At 35.9% G+C, this 17878-nt stretch overlaps 1 protein-coding gene across 6 annotated transcripts in view; it reads right to left on the bottom strand.

The window, feature by feature from the left end:
• smtnb (smoothelin b) overlaps positions 1-17878 on the bottom strand; it is a 46509-nt gene that overhangs the window by 16185 nt on the left and 12446 nt on the right. For 3 of the 6 annotated variants that reach the window (XM_043238855.1, XM_043238857.1, XM_043238856.1), the window contains exons 6-11: positions 16696-16731; positions 14914-14983; positions 11001-11434; positions 10060-10114; positions 8278-8790; positions 3739-3812 (exon numbers count right to left, since the gene is read on the bottom strand). In XM_043238855.1, the coding sequence (XP_043094790.1) occupies positions 3739-3812; positions 8278-8790; positions 10060-10114; positions 11001-11434; positions 14914-14983; positions 16696-16731 (1182 nt within the window). Of the gene's footprint in view, positions 1-3738; positions 3813-8277; positions 8791-10059; positions 10115-11000; positions 11435-14913; positions 14984-16695; positions 16732-17369; positions 17483-17878 lie in introns of those variants that run through there. The other 3 variants (XM_043238859.1, XM_043238860.1, XM_043238858.1) reach the window with 3 other exon arrangements.

A 17878-nucleotide genomic window follows, 5' to 3' on the forward strand; every position in this document is an offset into this window, starting at 1 on the left:
TTTTTTTGGAAAAGTTTCAAAATGCCTGTTTGCCTTGGAACATCATCTTATAGGCATGCATGTACGAAATTAAAAAGCTACTACTTCTTTCTAGGAAAGAGCAGTGAAAAAGGCAGGTTGGCATTGTGTGGTGGATTTCCAGAAATAGTCAGTGACTGTAGTTAGAAGCTTTATGGATATCATAGATTACTTGCAGTAAAAAGTATTTAAATATGTAGGTTCACTAGCACTGGACATATAAAGTTAATATTGTATTAGATATTTTCCCATAGCCAGGGTTAAAACAAAGGAATTATACATAAAATGCAGATAATTTTTTAAGTATTCTAAACAGGGACAGCCATTGAAATGTAAAAATAAATAAATAAATAGAATTTGGACATGATCTCTGTTGTGTTGCGTTCAATTTCTCACACCATAAAATATCAACGATCCAAATTCCACTTCGCATATTGACCCGCTGTGATTTTTGTCACCTTAAGCAGGATTTTTGCTTTCACACTGGAAACTTGAGTCATTTGTGGCCTGAAGATTATTTCCCACACCACTCCTTGTGGTTTTCTCATCAAGTCTGCTTCTAATTACCGTCCCATCAGTGCTAAACAGTTTGACCTACATCTAGAACAATCTGTACCTCATATCACCATTCAGGAAATTGCTTAGAAAGGAAGAGAGAAGCAAAAGGCAAACAACATCCATTTCTTTCATGACCACACATATGCATCTGCTATAATCAGCTTTTAGACATTCGTCTGCCAATCGCTGTTGTCATTGTATTTATAACAACGCTCAACCAAACCTCTACAGAGTATTCATTAACTCTATCGGTTCATATTTTCTAGCACACAACACAGCAAATCACTATCTACTCCTTAAATGCTACTAATTTTTACCTCTGACCCCGACTGCTGTATACAAGTTCGCCTTCAAATCATGATTCCTACTGTGTGTGTGTTCTCTCTTGAAGCTTTCTCTTTCTTCTGTGGCTCTCACACTGAGATATTAATCCCTAATTTGTGCAAAATAGACTTGTCAACCTGCTAATGAAGCATCAGTACTTATCCTTTAACAAGATTACCACACTGCCCCACAGACGCAACAGGAATTACCAGCAAAAGACACGTCTACTTATGTACCTGTTGTGATGTTTCGTTATATTTCAAATGATTTACCTCAATTATGCACATACGAGCAGCTTTTCCTTCCTTGTAAAAGTGTTTCATTGTACGTAAAGCTTTTAAAGTAAACTAAAAAACACTTAAAAGGCTTGCAGATAACAATTCTTATTCGGAAAAAAAAAAGACCAAGTGCACTTGAAGAGACGTTTTCATGACTGTTTCTCAACGCACTTATGCCGAGTTCACACTGTAAGATTTTAACCCCACTTTTCACTCGCCCACAGTCTTTGTAAAATCACAGACAAATGGCCAAAATCTGAGACATTCGTGAGTGACCATTGAAGATGCGTTCTGAAAGAATCGCAGACTTGTTGCCAACACCCGTGAAAAATTTGTCATGGTAAATATATGGAGATGTAGGTGATTCAAAGTATTGCTGTGTGAAATAACTGATTGAAAAACATCTCTGACAGCCATTGAAAAAGCAAAATGCAGGGCAGCAGGGAGTTCAGGAAGGAGTTAAATGAAACAGTTTGTGATGCAGATAGAGCTGTTTTCGATTCTTTCTATTGTGCAGAGACGTGTGCAACCTCTTGTCGCCAATCCATTGTGCAACATGAACACAATAGCAACTGAGTGTTACCCAAGATAGCCATGCATTGTGAAAACAACAGTGATCTGACGACTTGAAAACCTTGCAGCGTGAACTTGGCATTAGGTACACTTACAAAAAGTTTGCTTTGTTACAATGTCAAATCATCATGCTTTAAAAAAAAATCTTATTTTGATGCGTTTAAAACTTCAAAGGAACACTCCACTCTTTTTGGACATTTTTTGGAATAATTCTCCAACTTCTGAAAGAGTTTTACAGTTTTTGAATCCATTCAGCCAATTTCCAGGTCTGGCGATAACACTTTTAGCATAGCTTAGCATAGATCTTAGTATTTGCTGCCGTACTACGGATGCAGCAGACGCAATAAATCTTTCTTATGGAAGGGTACCAAAAAATTCACAATGGAAATGAACATAATTGTGTACCGTACCAAACCATACTGCTTAGTGAAAGCAAGCCCTTTTGCGAGTATCCCAAAATCTAGTGCAAAGTTGCTCAATCAGATCCAAAATACTTAAGTGTAGACCCATGTGAACTTTTTTTTTTACCTTTTTAGCACAACACTAAAAAGGCACAAAGGACGAAACATTTTTAAATATGTCTGAAAAAATCCAATCTGTTTTGTTTTCACAAATTCACTTTTACTAAAATGCTTAAGTATACTTTATTTTCACAAGGACTTTCATCCTTAATTGTTTACAGGTTTAGAGATGTTGTTTTAAATGTTTCTTATGCTCTGCGCAGTATTAACTATTGGGGAGACTAGATGACTACAAAAAAAAAACCACAATAAAAGCCTAGAGTTCCAAATGCAATTAAATGTGGGATTGAGTTACTACCAAAATTGCAATAATGTCTTACAAAAGTTTTACGTTTTACAGCTGAACAACAATTTAACTTGTTTGGTGTCTGATTTTTAAACTTTACATTTAAAATCAGACAATTTTAAGTAAACCTCAAAAGTCAAGAGAGGCGGTGTGTTTTTAAATGATGTGACGTGTGGCCAAGTATGGTAAGCCATTCTCGGGAATTTGTGCTCTGTATTTCTCTCATCCAAGCGCACACACACAGCAGTGAGTAGTTGGGTTCGGTACCCTGCTTATTAATTCCCCTCCACCTAAATTTCCTTCAAGTACTGAGAGTCTAAGCTGCAAACTTCGGGGTATAATTCCAAAATGTCCAACCATTAGGCCATGACAGCCTTATTTTGCTCATGCTCATAAAAGTTGCAAAAAGTGTACATTTCTTTCTGTGTTTCCGTGTCTGCTTTTTATAAGCTTAGTTTTTCATAAAGATGCTTATTTATGGGCAGTCATGTTGCTTTATGCTTATTTAAAGAACTCAGTCCCGTATTAGAGCTTATTTTGGTGAAGCAAGTCGCTTGTTTTGGCTTTGTTGTCCTAGAGAGATCTGGCAACAGAGACATGTGTGGATGACTGAAAACATACACATATTCTGCTTGTGTAAGTTTGAGGTCAGAACAATTTTTCTTTTGAAAGAAACAAACAAACACTTTACTTCAGCAAGGACCCGCTGAAATTAAAAAGGTAACAGTGAATTTTTATACAATGTTTTTATACCATTTCAAAAAATGCTGTTCTTGTATCATGGCTTCCAATATACATCAAGTTCCACTGTTTTCAACATCGCTAAAAATCAAGAATGTTTCTTGATCAGTAAGCAAGCATATACGAATGTGATACTAAAGACTGGAGAAATTATGAAAAATCATTATTGATCACATTGACACATTTTATACAAAAATTTCAGACTCTGTGTGCAAAGACTTTAACACAGCAAAGTAGTGTCACTCATTTATTGTGCCAAGATGTTGTATATGTAATGGCCTTAAAGGCACAGCAGCAAAAAAAAATATCTGTTTAATTATAATGTTTATTAATATTACAAGTGGAGGTCCAGGGGGAAAAGTAGAGATTATAGTTTGAAGTAGAGTAGAGTAGATTATAGTTTGGCTTCGTGTTAAACCAGTCTGTGTATGTCAAATACCTTAACAGAGGATCCTGATGAGAGACTTGAGCTGGTCACTTTGAACGGCATTGCTCTTAAACCAAGCGTCAACTCTGAGAAAACATAGAAAAAAAAACAGCAAAATGAGAACATTTAGGAGACTAACAAGATTTAGATGAGCTTCTTAAGAGCATCTAATGACAGTGTACTTTTAGAAACATCATACCACCCTAAGAAATATTTACACAGCACTGTTCAGATGTTAAATAGAGCTTCAGTTGGAGTGGATGAGAGTGAAGTGGAGTCTTTAGTCTCTTATGTAAGCTGCCACAATGGCACCACATAGGGCTCATAAATTAGCATGGTCACATTTCTGCTAATGTAAACACTGTTCAGCGCCCTCCGTGCTCTCTGGCTGTTCAGCATGGAGTACACTACAAACACACTCCATGCCGCATTGGTCTGTACTGGCCAGTTATTATAGCTGACTAAAACTAAAAATGAAAAATGTTAAATTATTAAAACTGAAGACCATTTTTGTTTAGTTTTCTTAGGAAAATAAGACTTTTATTCAGCAAGGATGCATACAATTGATCTAATGTGACAATGACAGATTGTTTCAAATAAATGAATCTCTGACGAATGTTTAAAAGAACAACATCAAGGAATCCTGAACTAAAATGGCTCCTACCAAAATATGAAGCAGCATATCTCTTTTCGACATTAATAACAATCAGGAATGTTACTTGATCAGCTTATTAGAATGTTTTTTTGAAGGATCATGTGACAACAAAGACTTTGATCACAGCGATAATTTACATTTTCTTAATATACTGACAATTTTTTTTTAATTAATTTGTAATGCTTCACAATATTAGTGTTCTTAAATGATTTTTTATTTAACAAACACAGGTTTATGAACATAAAGAGATTTCTAATGAATTTAATTAAGAACTCGATAGTATTCATTGAAACCTACATGTTTTATCTCAAGAGATCTGGTTTGTTTAAAGACATAAAAACGTCAATAAATTCCCAAATAAAAACCTCTTAGTTCAAGAACACGCTGCTGACGAAATCGGAGAGTGTACATGATTCTTAAATAAAGCAGCCAACTCTGTTTATGGTATCTTCATCAGTTAGCGAGCGATTACACAATACGTCAGTGTCCTTATGTGGTTCAGTGAGACGGTAAACACTCTTTTTACTGCAGGTCTATATCATTAAATATCCTGAGGCTTTCAAGTACGTTTCCACTGCCTGCGAGACTTTTCTGAAGCAAGGATGAGCAAAGCGCTTCCAAAAAAGGAAGATCTGACAGAGCTGTGGCACTATGACAAATACGGTCTGTTGATGATACTGAGAGGAGACAGACAGAGAGATATGACAAAATGAGGAGAATAGAGATTGTGTTTATGCATCAGGAGGGGTGAAAGAGGGCGAAATGGCATGTGAATTATGATTATGTGACAGGGGTCCTCAGGCACACATGCCAGTTAACCAAAATAAAACGGTTATTTTATGGATATCACTGTGATGGTATGGCATAGCTATGTATGGTCTATATACACTGGAACTATATAAAAGATAAGATATTTTTGATGGAAATGCAAGTAAAGTGATTTATGCATAAAATAACTATTAACTTGAAGCAATACATATTAAATAATATTTTAAATGCATGAATTATCCAGTGCTTAATGAATTAAGATACACTTACGTATTGTTGTACCTTTAGAGTACAATGCAACAAAACAGTCATTTCAATACTTTTGCTTATATAATGCATACTGTAGATAATGCTTGCATATATATATTTATTAATTCTGAAAATAATGCATTATATGTCACGCTTCAAATATAGGGTTAACAAATAACCAAGTGGTCATGTATACTTTGAATACATGTCTGTAAATGCTTTACAAATGAAATGTTTCTTATAATATTTCTTGCATGACCCACTATCAGTGCATAAAGAGATTTGCTTCAATCTATGTGAAAATGAAGACAAAAGTCGAGTTCATAAATTTAGAAATGGATACAAAACATCTAAATGTTTGGAAGTTGAAATTGTGCACTGCTGGTTCAACTGACAGGAAGTGGAAGTTAGAATAAACCATTCTAGACGGTACTTAGAAAAGGTCAAATCTTACCATTTACAGTGTCGAGAACACTTCATAAAAAAAACAGTGACAGAGTTCAGAACACTACTGCAACTTGGGAAAATATTTTTCTCAGAAAAAAATGTAAATAAAATGTGGTCTTTTTGGCAACACTTTAGATTAGTGAACGCATATTCACTATTAACTAAGAGTTTTCTGTCATTATACTCTTAATTACTGCTTACTGACAGTGAAGTAGTTGATGCAGCAGCTGTGTTTAGGTTATGGGTAGGGTTAAGGGACCTTGAACATGGTCATGCAATAATATGTGCTTTATAATTAGTCTTTAAATAAAGTTACCATATGGCTTCAGAAGACTTCTAGTAAAGCACACACTATGATTTGAATTTTATTTTTGCAAGCCATTGTTATTTTGAAAGGAAATCTTGTGTTCCACAGAAAAAGAAAAACAATATGGTTTTAAGGGACATAAGGGTGCAAACCATCTAAGATGAGATTATTTTAGTTTTAGGGTGAACTACCGTGATTTCACGTTCATAAGTACCATTCAAGAGCAATGGGTGAAATCCAATCTCGCTTAAAGGAACCACAACAGTTTCCAGAAAGAGATTCTTTTCAAGTTTATATGCAAAACCGCTAAATAGGCTTACTCATACTTTAGGCTACTTGAATCACGGAGAAGGAATGAATGGAAATATTTCATTTTAGGGTTAAATTTCCAACATGGCTGCCAAACGGAGAATATGCACAGCTTGCACTCCAATTTGTTCCATCAGCTCACTCAGCCTTCCCCATAAAAACATCTGTGAAACGCATAGTAACTACCTTTCCATCCCACTTTCCAGCTTTCTAAGCCAGTGACCTCACTACTTTAGACAAAAATCCATGATTACTAAGGAATACTTTTAGAATCATGACTTGAAACCTGAATCTGAATGAATCCTTATACCAATTAAAAAAAATGATTGAACAAACTTTTTCAATACAAGTAAATATAAAAATGAACGGAGGGTCAAACTGTGCCACAGTAACAGTAATAAGTAATTCCTTTGAAGTAGCTGTTTTGCATACGAGAAAACCTGTAATGTCCAGCATTGTACGCATGGAGTTAAATACTCCGTGTTAAATAATAAGATAATCAGTTAAAATGTGCTCTTATCATTCTGTGGACAAAATCCCATTAACCTCACCACGATCAGCAGCCGTTTATGCACATGTGTGCTCATCTGTTTTCAGTGCAGCTCTCCTCATGTTGGTTAATGTCATCATCTTAATCTATTATAGTTTTTTTACTGCAAAAAGACTGTCACTGCGACACTCTGAAGTAATGAAACTGCAACACCATGTCAAGGAGCTGCCACTGTATCCCTTCTAAATACGAAAAGTTCACTTGTTGGAACTAAGGCAATACAGCGATCATTCACAACACATTAAAGATTGTTTAATATCAGAAGTAGCCTGATCGGACGTCTTTGTCAGTGTGTTGTTAGTTTTCTCTTTGCTCTTGCAATGTATTTTTCACCGTGTGAGAACAAGTGTGTAGTGTGAGATCAGCATTGTTTGTTAGTCATGGCAAGAGTAACTAAGAAGGAGGTGGGGGTCTTTGCGAAGGGTCAATTGCACGATACGTCAGTGTGTTAATCAGTGTGATATTTTTAAAATTGTTTTGGATTAACAGATTTGCTTTGGAAGTTTAAAAACAACGATCTAAAGGCATCATCTTTATAAGTGATTATGAGAAATAAATTTGCCTCTGGTGACTTCGCTGTCATCTGTTTATTTGTTTCACCAAGGAAATAAGAATCCTTGGTGATGCTACATTCTTACATTTGCCATCTTTCATGTGTATTCTGGCCACACGCATGCCAAAATGATGGTGCAGCAGATTTACAGATAAATGTGTGTGAAAACAAACAAAGGTGTTTAAACATTTTACTAAAATTTTTGCAACAAAATGAGTAGCCCAATCCTTACTCGATTCAAACAAAAAGATTTTGGCAATACTTTTCTGTTGTCAGGGACAAAAAACAAAACAAAAACAAGAAGCGTCTAAATATTTTTTGAGAAAATGCACATTATGTTTTGAGTGAAACAATAGCCTGTGCTGTTAGCCATAAATATACAGTGTAATATCACTATAATTTTAAATATTTTAATTGACAGTGTTTTAAGAGAATATACTTTAAAAATTTTAAGTCTAATTTCTATTGATCAAAAATACAGTAAAAATACTAATATTGTGAAATATCACTACAATTTAGAATAGCCATTTTCATTTATAATATGTTCAAATAATATGTTCAGAATTTTTAGCATCATTACTCCAATCTTAAATATCACAATCGTTCACAAATTATTAATATGCTGATTTCCTGCTGATTCATCATATCGTTTTGAACCCAAAACGCATAATTAGTTATATTTGCTTCTGTTCTGTTCTGATTATTTTGCTTACCTGTTCTCTGTGGAGCAGCAGATGTGAGGATTCGAGGGCCCATGTTCACGGCTGTAGAGGACGATGACAGAGAAGAGTGTGAAGTCGTGTTTCTTCCGTCTTTGATCTCAATGCTGAGGAAGGTCTTCATGTTGGACTCGGGTTCACCCCGGGTGTCGTGGGTCCCTGAAGATGCTTCTCCCTCAGGAGTCTGCACTTCTTCTGAACCACTACACGCACGCCTGACATTTTCAGTGCGGCCGTGTGAGCCGCCCACTGCAGCGTGTGATTGGCTGGAGAAAAGCCTGGGCTGGGCCAACATGTTCTCAGTGACATTCCTCTCTTTCTTTGGGATGGAGGAAGAACAGGATGAGGTGTCCCAGGACCTCTCAGCAGACATTGTGTTTGTATAATGAGAAGCACTGTGGCTGATTTTAGGTGCACTCGTAACAGGTTCGGTGAACTTGCGCATCCTGTCGCGAACGGAGTTTGCACGAATGACGGGCCCAGAGAGTGAGGCTTTGTTTTTAAAATCTGAAAAGAAAAATGTAGTATTATATTAAAAATTTAAAAATGTAATTATAAATCAAAAAGATTTACGTCATCAAATCAAACTTTAATTTATGAAGCAATTCTATATTAACTATGAGTTTGCCTAATTTGCTGCTTATTCATAGTTAATAATGTAGTGGTTACTGTAAGTTTAGGTATGGGTAGGGTTAAAGTATACAGAATAAGGCATTAATGCGTTTCATGAGTACTAATAATACAGCCAATACGCTAGTAACAGTAAAAATAGTGAGTTAATAGTGAGAATTGGTTTCTAAAGTGAGGTGTTGAAAATTAAAACTGCAAACATTTCTAACAGCATATAGGCTATAAATAAATATGGCTAGCACAGCTCAGATCACATCTTGGAAAAATTTGAGAAATATTAATTATTAAAATCTCTGACATTTCATTTGATATCTTGGCAAATCTCTCTAGAGAAGACCTATGTGGGACCACTGGAGCTTTATGTTGTTGTTAAAGCAGGAATTTAAAGGGGTAGTTAACCAAAAGAATTAATTTTCTGTCATCATTTACTTACCCTCATGTCCAAACGCATTCGTATTCAAAACACAACTGAAGACATTTCGTAATGAAACCCGAGATTTCTAACCCTCCCATTAAAAATAATACAGAAATCTATAAAATCAAGTGGTTTAACGAGTTTTCTGAACACATGGTATTGCTTATATAATGATCAAATTTAATTTAGACTTTTATTTACATATAAACATATCAAAAATGGTCAACTTGTTATGACAGACTTTTCATTTTTTGGGTGAACTATCCCTTTAATCAAAAGTCTTGACTTGCTCTCCATTTAATTTCATTGTGTCTAGAATAAACAATTGTGAATGTAAGGTTATTAATTCCATCTCATTTGGGATTTTTCATCCCTACGGGTCATGCAGGATGTTTTGGTTTTTGCAGAAGGGGGAGGAGACAGGAAAGACTGATTAAAGCATTACACTGGACTGGGCCTCTAAGCTTGTGAATGTGGTAATGGCCCTATTAGGTCATAAGGAAGAGTGAAGATCATGGGATACGGCCTGCTGACTGCAAGAGGGTGACATCTTCACAATTTAAACAAAAGCAGTGGGACACTGACTTGCTGCTGGCCAACTATACTGTCAGGTTTATACTATATGCCATATAAGTCATACTCGAATGGAGAAAGTGCAATTCTAAATAATGACCAAATTTGTGGGCACAAGTAAATCCACCATTAATTAGTTACCATGCAGAACTGCTCACCTGTATCCTTGCCATTAGTAAGAGAAGTTAACAGAGCACCTCTACCCGATGTGATCTGAAAAAACAAAACAAAACTCAAAATCAACTTCATTTAGCATGACATAAAATGTGCCACGAAAATCAGTTACAGTAGTAGAAATGTCTGCTTACAGCAGTAAACATACATTAATATTAGTGCTGTCAAAAAAAGTTTTTGCTTACATAATATATGTGCACTGTGTTTATTATGCATATATAAACATATACATAAAATTACATGTATTTACATTTATATATGTATATTTTATATTAAATATAAAAATATTTAACAGAAATACATTTTTCTTAAGTATATACATGCACGTATTTGTGTAATATATATACACACACACACACACACACACACACACACACACACACACACACACACACAAGCATTATGTAAACCAAAACATTAAGTTTGGATACGATTAATTGCGATACATTAAGAGTAGTTGAAAAATAAGATTAAAGACATTTATAATGTTAGAATTATTATTATTTTTTTTTAATAATACTAAAAAACCATACCAATTTTCTTTTTTTCTTTTTTTTTTTTAAATCAGTTTCAACAAAATGTGACCTTTTTTAAATAATTTCCCATATACAGTAGATTGACACAATAGAATGATTTCTGAGGCATCATGTGACACTGAAGACTGGAGTAATGAAGCTGAAAATTCATTAACCATAACCCACTAACCCTAAATATGATCAATAGGTAATAGTAATTCCTAACCAAACACCACCAATGGTTTCGTAATCACATCTGAACATTGTTATGGAACTGATGAACATCTGAGCAAGTGGTGGATGGATTCACAGAGATAAAACAGGACAAATCTCAAACAGAGACAAATAGTACCTCCTGGTGGAACAAACAGAGCAAGTGTTCCCAAGAGACACCTTTCATTTCTACTTGCCTTCTGTCCTGAGACGTCTTCAGCTCTTGTACTGGTCTCACTCAGTGTGCATGCTTGTGAACCTGCTGTGCTCTGAAAGAGAGTTGTCTCCATGCCATTGTCAAGTTTCTTCAGGTCTCCATGCATCTGAGGAGCCTCTGAATTCATAGCAGCCCTGACTTCCTCTCCGGCTGGATCTGACAGTGAGCTCTGGTCCCTCAGAGAAGGTTCAGCAGTAGACAGGGAGTCGTGACTACGATCTGAGGCGCTGGAGTTCAGCCTCTTTCTCTGATGGGAGCTGCTATCATTCGATTCTCCGGAGTCTGAACGCTCTCGGTATGAAGGAATGACTTCTGAGGGTGAGCCATGATCGCATTGGATCCGCTGGGTCAGAGGGCAGGAGACTTTCTCTCTGACCAAAGGATCTAGTACTAAAACCATGTCAGGGTTCGAGGCTACAAGAGAAGAAACAAACACACAACCGAAAGAACATTAAAATAGGATCTTTGAGGTTAGAGTAAGGGTGTTTTCACCAGCTTCCTTAAAAATAACCAACCTCAGAGCAGTTTAAATGAACATGAATGGGAAAACAAGAAAAAAAACAACAACAATGGACTCAATCTCATTTTAGTCCACTTCAGCTATCACTAAAGCCGCTTTTCCACCATCAGGAACCGTTCCATACAGCTCTGATCCAAGCCAGTGTTGTGACAATTTTTGCTACTCACTGAGATTGTGCTACCTCCCATTAAAAGATAGGTAGCACAAATCGCTAGCAAAAAAATGCTACCTATCAGATTGTGCTACCAGAATGTTATTCATGTGATTTAAGGCTTTTTTTTTTTTTTTTTACTGTCCACACCTAACCTTATTCATATCATATCTATTTGATATGATTCCACACCTAATATATTTCATGTAGCACAGTCTGACAGATAGCATAGCATATTATTTCTGAAGCATCACGTGACATTCAAGACTGGAGTAATGATGCTAGAAATTCAGCTTTGATCACATGGTTTATATATCCTGGTGAGGACTTAAACCTGAATACACGCATACTCATGGGCACTTGGTGTCATGGTGGGGACCTAAACTGAGGTCCCCATAGGTACAAAAGCTTATAAATTACTTTTAGCAAAAAGCAAAAATGCAGAAAGTTTCTTGCCAATATCCCCATAATTCAAAAGGCTTAAAACACACATTAAGTTTTTTTTGGAAATCTAAAAATGCACAAAGTTTCCCTAAGGGGTAGGCTTAGGTGTAGGGTCTTGTAAGCCTTTTAAAATATGGGACAATTAGGAACGGCACGGCATTGTAGGGCAGGGCCTAGCTAAAAATACTCAATGCATACTGAATGAATGAATACTGCATACTAAATTTCTTTCAGGGGACTTGCAAGATTTACACCAGCATGTATGGTGAAATGCTAGGTTAACCACATATAAAAGCAAATTTATGCTGCCAGGGACAGACAAAATGAACTGAACTAAGCCAAAGGAATGTCAGATGGTTATTGTAATGAGCTGCGCATGCTGGGTGGAGATAGGACATTTCCTTTCACATTTCCTGAATGTTTGCACACTCAAGAGCAAACGCTGTTTGGGAGGACAGAGATATCCAGACTCCGAATGCACGGGTGGCACAGGAAGTGACATTATCGTCCAACCTTTAGCTGACCATCAGCAAATTTTTTTACATTAAACATTTGCATGTAGATGCTCAATTGTGAGGATTCTTGGACCTTTTTATTCATAAATTGTGCCGCAGTTACTGAAAGTTTCCACATTTAAACCTGAGAGCTTTTTTTTATAGTGTGATAAAAGCAAGGATTGCGACACACAAAAAAAAATTCCCATTTCACTCATAATACCTGAGAGACTGACATTCACGCATCGGTCTCAGGCACTAGCTGTAATGAGAGAGAGCTAATGCTCTAAAAGGTAGCAGCGCTTCTGAGCAGATCCCTGTAATTTGTAGAAATGCAGTCTTGCCGACATCCTGATACTTTTCACATCTGGTCAGGAAGTATCGTTCCGTTTCCACCATCCTCAGATCTCAGATCAGGAGCAGAGAACAGCCTGTGCTTTTGGGTTGCTTAGTCTAAATGTACACTGCATTCTTTTCATCACTTACGTAGTCAGGATATACTTTTCAGAGACCTTTTCAAGAATGTTTCCATAAAGTAAAGAGTCACGATAATTATTATAATCATTTTTATAGGAAGATGCTGCTGAGAATGATGGATTTTACATTTAATATTTAACAATTAGAAATTAAAAACTAGAAATGATAGATTGCAACTAATTTAAGACGCATATAGAAAACAATTATAGGTATAAATCAATCAGAAACTCACTTAAATGACTCTCTTTGCTCAATTAAGTGAATTTAAACGATGCGTTCAAGACGTGTTATTGCGAGGTCTTGAGGCTTTGGCACAGTCGAGTGCTTAATTTGATTACCATCTTGTCTGCTTTGTTTACCACAAGTGATGTGGCAGGCAATGAAGTTCAGAGATCCAAACCCCAGACGCATTCTTCTCCTTTAGCACAAAGAAAGGCTCTCCACACTCTCAGACAAATGCTAGGCTATAAAATAGTATACGTCAAACCCAACAACAGTCTCTCAATCATATCTTTTTAGATAAACAGATTTGTTTTAGCTTTTGTTGAAACAATAGTTTACTCTGCAAAAAATGTCAGAGAAGCACTAGTCCATTTGACCCTATATTTACACTGATTGTTGTATTAACTACTTTAAGTGTTTCATCTCTTTTTTCAAATAATCTTCAAAAATACAAATATACTTCAAAACAAATGGGATTTGTATGGAAGCCCATTTGTGTTGCTTAAAAAGCACTTTGGTAAATCATAACTATCTTGCAAAATGTAATTTAATGACATTGAAAATATGACTTGATATCTCAAAGTCAGTTGTGACTTAATATTTTATGACTTTGTGCCTCATAATTTTCACTTAATCTTGTAATTGTTTAGAATGTCATAAATTTGACTTTTCGTATGACTCAGTGAATGTTTGACAATTTTGACTTAAATCTTTTTAATACTTAATGTCATAATTTCACTGTCTGAATTGTGACTCATTCATAATTTTGACTGTCATAATCAAAACTTAATTTCATCATTTTAGTCTCTCATCTCTTAAAACATCTACTTTTGTGTTCTCAAAAATAAATACTAATGTGTGACCTATTCCTTTAGGATTTTATCACTAGGTAGACTAACCAGTGTCAACCCCCTTTGTTAAAGCACTGACAGCCTGATGCTTTTGAAATATGTTATTAGCACCTGACATCAGTACTGTACTACCATACCACAACAGCGCTATTTTGTATGTGAAAAGTTTCTTGAACACAGTTTAAGTTCTACCTTTATCAAATTTCTATAGGTCTTTAACTCAAAATGCTCAAAAAAAAAAAAAAATAATAATAATCTGCGCCAAACTTCATATGTGCATGACAAAAAGCATGTCCTTCCCTCATTCTCCACAACAACTGTGTATAAATGCTTTTCCCCGTCCTGTCCCAGCCCCAAACTTCCTTTGTCTCTGTCAGAATAACAAACAGTGGCTTCCCAAAATGTCTAATTTCTGCACTCATTAAGGCCGTCTTCGCTTGGCCCAGCTCTCACCCTGGCCAAAATTACTGGGTTGAGCAGCTGAGTAAGGACCACTAACACCACAAATGTCAGGGTCACAGGAAAGGAGTTTTACTTCAACAGACTTTGTGTCTAAATATAGGGGTTGACCTGGTGGGGGATGAAAGTCTGTGGGATAGACACAAACGAGCTTCACATCTCTATGGGTGCCGAATGCCCCCCTTGGCCTTGTCTACCTTGATGTTGAATGTTTCAAAATGTTTTATTTTCTCAGATGGTTCATTCAGATGACTGTGTTGCGTGATTTTACTTGCCTTCTCTGTGGTTCTCAATTCTCTCCGATTGGCTGATGAGTGCTTCTGCCTTGATGTTCTCTAGATCGTTCTGCAAAAAAAGAATAACAAATAAACAAATGCATTTCCTCTGACTGCAAAATAAGCTTTTTTTGTCTTGCTTTTCAAATATCTAAATATACTTAAGACAGATACGTGTACTTGAAAACGTGCTCCAACTTATAAGAAATCATCAGAATCACTTATATATTGCAAAACCAAAACTACTGATTGGTTAGTCAATAGAAAACATATATACTGACTTTTATGATCAATCGCTACGAAACTTGCCAGATGAGAATGTTCTTTGATGCGTTTATTGCATCCTTTTCTATAAATTCCTAATTGAAGCAAATTTATGCTGTCAGAACTATGGTTGAGAAAAACCTTTTTTTTAAAAGGAGAAAACTTTACATATATATGGGTCCATCAATTTTCACATCAACAAATTCCAACTCTGCACTGAAAGATGTTCCACAGCATCTGCTTGAAACTTGTTCTAGCACAGAATCACAGAATATATTCGTTCAAAAAGTTGAACCAGTGTGAACCTTTAAGTCTGCAAAGTCGCAAAGAAGGCTGAATGAACTAAGATGTTTAGTGTTTGCTTAATGCCGTGGACTTTAAGTCTTTTTGGCTTAATGGAGTTTGTCTACCTGCTGTAAAAGGATTAAGAGTTATAGGGTACAATAAACACCAAAGCGCTGTTAATCAGCAGCCCAATACAAACGGATATAATCTGCATTATATGAGGTCACGTGTTTGTGTTTCAGACCAGCTGAAGTCTTGGAAGCCGGTCTGAGAGAACGATTTAAACCTAAAATGTAAATGGATGACTAACATGACTATACTCTCCCACAGCAAACCTGCAAGATTTTACTTGCAAACAGCAAAGCATCGCTTTTCTCTCTGTGAAAAACCAGATATAAAGCAAGCAGATGCAGAAACTGCTCAGCGGCAGTCACGTTCATATTTCTACACTATAATTATAAGTCGGCTGCCAAAGAAACGGCTTTTTCTGAAGTTCAGACCAAGGTTGCTGTTAAAGAGACATTTCACCCAAAAATAAAGATTCTGTGAACTAGAGTGGCTGCATTCATGCTTAAATGTTGTCTATTCCTTAAAAAAAATATGGCATGGCTTTAAACCACTTTGATTATAGTACATGGGCTGCATGAACAACTTTATTTACTTTTTTGTTCTTTAGGTGCTTAAAAGCTCCCATTCCCATTCATCTTTCCTCTACAGACAAATGTCAGTTAAATTGCATGTGGTTCTAAGAGTACAATTTATGACTGATTCTTCAGTGAACAGTGAATGTAAACCTCTACGCATGTGTATGCGGTGGATTTAGTCCCTTCTGACAGGTTTAATCCAGTGATCGTGCTGCAAGGGTCTCGGATGGTGACCACAGTAAAGTGTGGGCCAAATGGACTCTCCTGAACTCTCTGAACATCTCTGTTTCTCTCTCATTTGAATGAAAAACATGTTTACCCACATAAATGCCACATAAAGCTATATGTCTTATAAATTGCTCAATTTTGAGGTGGCTGAGTGCACAAAGCTCATAAGATCTAGTGTGTGTGAAGCAGTCAGTGTCATTTTCCATGAACGTCTGGATAAGTCTGGTGAACCACACACACTTAACTCACCATGAGTGAAATACAGTAGCAGGGGCTGTCATTTTGGCTCCAACTCACGTGTACACACACACACACACACACACAAGAATGAAAGATGGAGAGGACCATACACCATACTCACTGAATAGCTGCGGTCAGCTTTACTAGCAATGAGACACTGGTCCGGGAAAAGGTTAAAAAAAAAAAAAAATTAAAATTATATATATTTTGAACACATCTCTAACTTTTTTTTATTAAATGCACATATACAGAAAGATTCAAAAGTTTGGCATCAGTAATGTTTTTTTCCCTTTACATTATCACTTTTATTAAGCAAGGATGCATTAAACTGGCAGTGAAGACAATTATAATGCTACAAAAAAAAGAATTTCCAATACATGACAGCTCTTACAAAGTGAAAAAAAATAAAAATTATATAGAATTATTTCAACTATTTATTATTATTAATAAAAATTGCATCAGCCTGACCAAAGAAAAATGTTTAAAAATACCAAAAAGTATATAAAATAGTGAACACATATGATAGAAAGGTTAGGTTAGAAATGTATATTCGCACACATCTGATTATATTATGCGGATGTGAAAATTTAATTAACTGATTCATGACACGTTCCATTTAATCCCGATTATTTAAAAAAAAAAAAAACAGAAGAAATTATGACACTTCCACCAACTACTGCCATTGAAGAGCTTTTTCCAACTGATTAAACGTTTAAAAACTTAGTTTTGCTGATATGAATTAATGTAATAAAGTTATTCATAACACCACGTTAAAACTCTCTGAAAGTCATTTACCTTCTTGTGGAGTTCCTGTCTGTTCCTGCTCTCAATCCACATGTGTGTACGCAGCACTAAGTCACTGAGCTCTGGCTTCCATGCACACAATCACACAGGCCACTCCCCTTTCTTCCTGACCACTCCCACTCTCTTCCTCCCCCACATCCCACCCCCACCCTTCCTGCTCAACTCAAGTCCCTCGCCTCTTTATAAATCAACAGATAAACCGGTGGAGGACCCTCAGTCTCACATTTGAAATCCATGTGTCTTCATGCTTCTTAAAAATAAACTAAACCTGCTGAAATAACGATAATAATAAAAAGATACAACACTGATCTATTTCGAGTAAAAAAAATGTCATATTCAGAGCTTCAAATATAGTCTACATTCAATAATAGGCTAAAAATGTGCAATGTTCACAAACTAGCAAATTTGATTTTACAAAAAAACAGTCTCCAAACTGAAATTCAGAGTCCCATGATCCCTCAATCTTTGTACACAGGAAAAGATGTCAAACTGAGATACAA

Source organism: Puntigrus tetrazona, chromosome 5 (genome assembly GCF_018831695.1).
Source record: "Puntigrus tetrazona isolate hp1 chromosome 5, ASM1883169v1, whole genome shotgun sequence".
Classification (NCBI taxonomy): domain Eukaryota; kingdom Metazoa; phylum Chordata; class Actinopteri; order Cypriniformes; family Cyprinidae; genus Puntigrus; species Puntigrus tetrazona.